This window comes from Frankliniella occidentalis, unplaced genomic scaffold, assembly GCF_000697945.3.
Source record: "Frankliniella occidentalis isolate FOCC.00 unplaced genomic scaffold, Focc_3.1 Scaffold366, whole genome shotgun sequence".
NCBI classification, from domain to species: Eukaryota; Metazoa; Arthropoda; class Insecta; order Thysanoptera; family Thripidae; genus Frankliniella; species Frankliniella occidentalis.
In genome coordinates, this window is record NW_026267489.1 from 47,214 (window position 1) to 50,526 (window position 3,313).

The following is a 3,313-nucleotide window of genomic DNA, read 5'->3' on the forward strand; positions in this document are numbered from 1 at the left end:
AGGTTAAAATCTGTTAAAACCACGTATCAAAACCACTTATAAGTACATCTTTTGTAAGAACCTTACCTTCTGTTCCCTGACAGCTACCTCAGCTGATTCGAAGTCTACGCCACTTGTTGGGCACTTGATCTCAAGCAGCTCTTCATCGCCAATCAGGCCGTCTGGAATAAAATTTCAATACTTTAACATGATGTTCTGAGACTTTAAATACTCGTGTTTTTGAGTGAATTCTCACCCGGGCTGGCTGCTAGGAAGGGAAGCTGCTTGTCCACCACGAGTCCGACCCTCTCAACCGTCAGGCCGTGCTTTTCCTCGTAGTGGCGCCTGGCGGTTTCCTCCATGTCCGTCCCGTGCTGCATGGCCGCAGTGCGGTTTTTGGGAGTGTGGACCATGGTTCGTAGAAGTATCTTGCAGCTTTTCCCCCTTTCCCTTCTGACTATAGGGCCAAAAGTACTGGCAGTGAGGCGAATTTTCCGCGCCTCCATCCACTGGTGCCCCCCCTGCGGATAAGAGGCCACCTCTTGCAGGCGGGTCAGGTCTGCCTGCAGCCGGTCGGTCACTTCCTGCATCCTGCGTTCGAGCTGGGGGTCTTCCTCTAGGGGGAGCTCGTGGGCGGCGGGGTCCGGGTCGTCGACGCTCTCGTCCCTGTCGCCGGGGGCGCGCGCCTCCAGCCCGTAGCCCTGGGGTCCCCCAGGCGCGTCGCACACACGCCGCGGCCGCGGCCCGGGCTGCTCCCGTGCGATGGCTCGGCGGGTTCGCTGCTGCTTCAGCCTCCTGACCTTAGTTTCAGAATGCTTAGCAGTGTATTGGCCTGAAAGGTACAGAACAACTGTTATTCTTATCTTTGCGCGCTTTTAGCGTTTACACGATCGAAAAATAATCACCTGGACTGGCACCGTCCTGCAGTTCCCGGTGCATGACTTCGCGGAACCCCCCAGAAGTGTTCATGGCCAAGGCGGCGGCTGCACACCTTGTGTTGAACGACTCTCTGCCGGAGTAAAACACCCGTTTGCCGGCAATGAACTTGGCTACCACGCTGTTAGCAACCTCGCACAAATTGTTGTTGGCATTGTGGATCAAGCTGTGGGCGTGATTAGCGACTGAGTCTAGGTTTTCCATCAGCTTTCTCCACAATCCAGACTTTTCCAAACGAGGAACCAAATTTTGTTCAGGCGCGGCCACTCCCGCCCCACCCGTGCACTGAGACGGCCCGGGGGCCGAGGTGGCTGCTGCAGCCGCCGCTGCTGCTCGCCGCTGCTGGGCTGCGGGACAGAAGTAGTCCGCACACGCCTTGTGGTCGCCAAACACATGGCTCGCCACGTTCAGAATGTCTTTCCTCAAGTTCTGCGTGCGTTCGTGTAGAGTTCCTGGAATAGAACAAGAAATAATAAAAACAAAATCAGAGATGAGAAGGGGGGGGGTGCCCTTATGCGTCTCACAAGGCGGCTGCTGAAAGCTGGGAACAAACGCCTGAAAGTAGGCAGCCCGCGCAGCAAGTAGTTACCCATTTGTCCAGAGCGGTAGGTGGTAGCCTGGCATATGCCTGTTGCTAGTCGCGTGATGTTCTTCTTGATCTCTGAGCGCAAAGCCCTAATCTCCTTCCTCCAGAACTGCTCTTGTCCTTGGTCCTTGGCTCCATCGGGCAAAGGAAAGTTAGTGTTGGTGCTCAGCTGCATACACCACGTCCTGTAGTTTCGCAGCAGATGGTTCTTGCAGTCTATTTTCTGTACGGTGTGCAGGACGCCGTAGGGAGCTGAGTCGAGCAGGGTTGTGTGGACGGTTGAATCCCGATCAGCTGTGATAAAGTAGGATTGGATACACTTTAATAAAAAAAGGGGCAGGATTTACTGATCGGGGGATACGCTGTACCGGTCGATTCAGAGAAGACGCAGGTGCGAGCGGGTTTGCTTATCCAAGGGGCCACGGCGCCTTACGGGCAGGAGTAGGCAAACCTCCTCGCACCGGCTCGTGTACTTCTGGAAATAAGGCACGGCTTAGCACCTTTGTTTTCCCGGTTCTGTTCACATACTCACCGACGAGCTGGAGGTATCGAACCCCGTGCATATCCATGCTCGCTTGGAAGCCAGACAAAAGGATCGCGGATTCCATTTGCCCGCTAGCGCCTGAGAAGTTTTTAGCACACGTATGGGTTTTAATCTTCCTATTGCTGTTCAGGTAGAGCACACACAGGAAGCAGTGTTTGTTCTTCACTGCATAGAACAGGACTTTGCGTGTACGAGCGCCAATAATAAACGCCTGCAACAAAGTAAATAAATACACAAATAAATAAATTAATAAAAATAACTCTGTTTACCATTGTAGAATCCACACTTACAACTCCAGACTTCGCATTGTACGTTGTGCCATATGACCGTTTACCCCACATCCCGTCAGCAATGACACGGATCCACGGCACTCCGTCGGGGGAAACGTCGCCTGCCTCTATTGCTAGGAGCACCTCCTTCATGCCAGCCTCCAGCATTGACTCCAGAGTCATCTTCTCAAACTCGGTTCCGAGCCATTGCTCATTGCGTCTGTACGTGGACGGCACCATACAGGGCATGTTGACAGCCGCGGCCATCTCTGAAATGTTCGCATACCCTCCACCGCCTGTAAAAATAGTTTCTTGTATTGCAAGATCTGGTCTTGGGATGCCATTGGCGTTTTCCATAGGATCCAAGACCGGGTCTTGAAATAAAAGATTTTTTTTTACCATTGAGTGCACCCAACGTCATGGCCTTATTGATGCTCAGAGTTTTTCCATAGCGTTTATCCGTGTCGAGGCGCGTCAGTACACGGCACTCCCTGCATTTGAACACGAGGATCGACTGGAAGCCAATCTTCTCCTCGCCTATGAAGTAAGAGTCGAAGAAAGAGCATTTCTCGCCAATCGGTGCGTGTGAGGAGTCTGCTTGTATCTGTTCAATGAAGGCTTCAACAGTAATAGCTCGTCGCCCGGTTAGCCTCGGTGGAGGGAGGCCCCCTGCATTTTGCTGCCTGCAAATAATTAATTGATTAGCACGGGTGCGTGAAAGGGGAAGGGGGTGGCGTGGACGAATAGTCTGCTTACACTTCTCTAAGTGGCGGCACAGGTGACGGTGCTCTGTCCTGAAAGTCAAAAACCCCTCCTGCCGCTAATTTTGGAGTCGATGCGCCAAACACTGGCGGGGCCGGGCTGCCTGCGGGTGTCCGCGGCTCCGGCTGCGGTGCAGCTGGGGGCGTACATGGTCGTGCCTCCGGCTGCGGTGCAGCTGGGGGCGTACTTGGTCGTGCCTCCGGCTGCGGTGCAGCTGGGGGCGTACTTGGTCGTGCC

The 3,313-nt window shown here is 54.0% G+C and overlaps 1 protein-coding gene across 1 annotated transcript in view; it reads right to left on the minus strand.

The window, feature by feature from the left end:
• Positions 1 to 3,313, minus strand: part of LOC127751158 (uncharacterized) — a 7,509-nt gene that overhangs the window by 3,755 nt on the left and 441 nt on the right. Inside the window, exons 2-9 of the mRNA XM_052274269.1 lie at positions 3,071 to 3,308; positions 2,714 to 2,997; positions 2,336 to 2,610; positions 2,034 to 2,256; positions 1,505 to 1,795; positions 885 to 1,367; positions 236 to 811; positions 67 to 161 (exon numbers count right to left, since the gene is read on the minus strand). Of these exons, the coding sequence (XP_052130229.1) occupies positions 67 to 161; positions 236 to 811; positions 885 to 1,367; positions 1,505 to 1,795; positions 2,034 to 2,256; positions 2,336 to 2,610; positions 2,714 to 2,997; positions 3,071 to 3,308 (2,465 nt within the window). The remainder of the gene's footprint in view (positions 1 to 66; positions 162 to 235; positions 812 to 884; positions 1,368 to 1,504; positions 1,796 to 2,033; positions 2,257 to 2,335; positions 2,611 to 2,713; positions 2,998 to 3,070; positions 3,309 to 3,313) is intronic.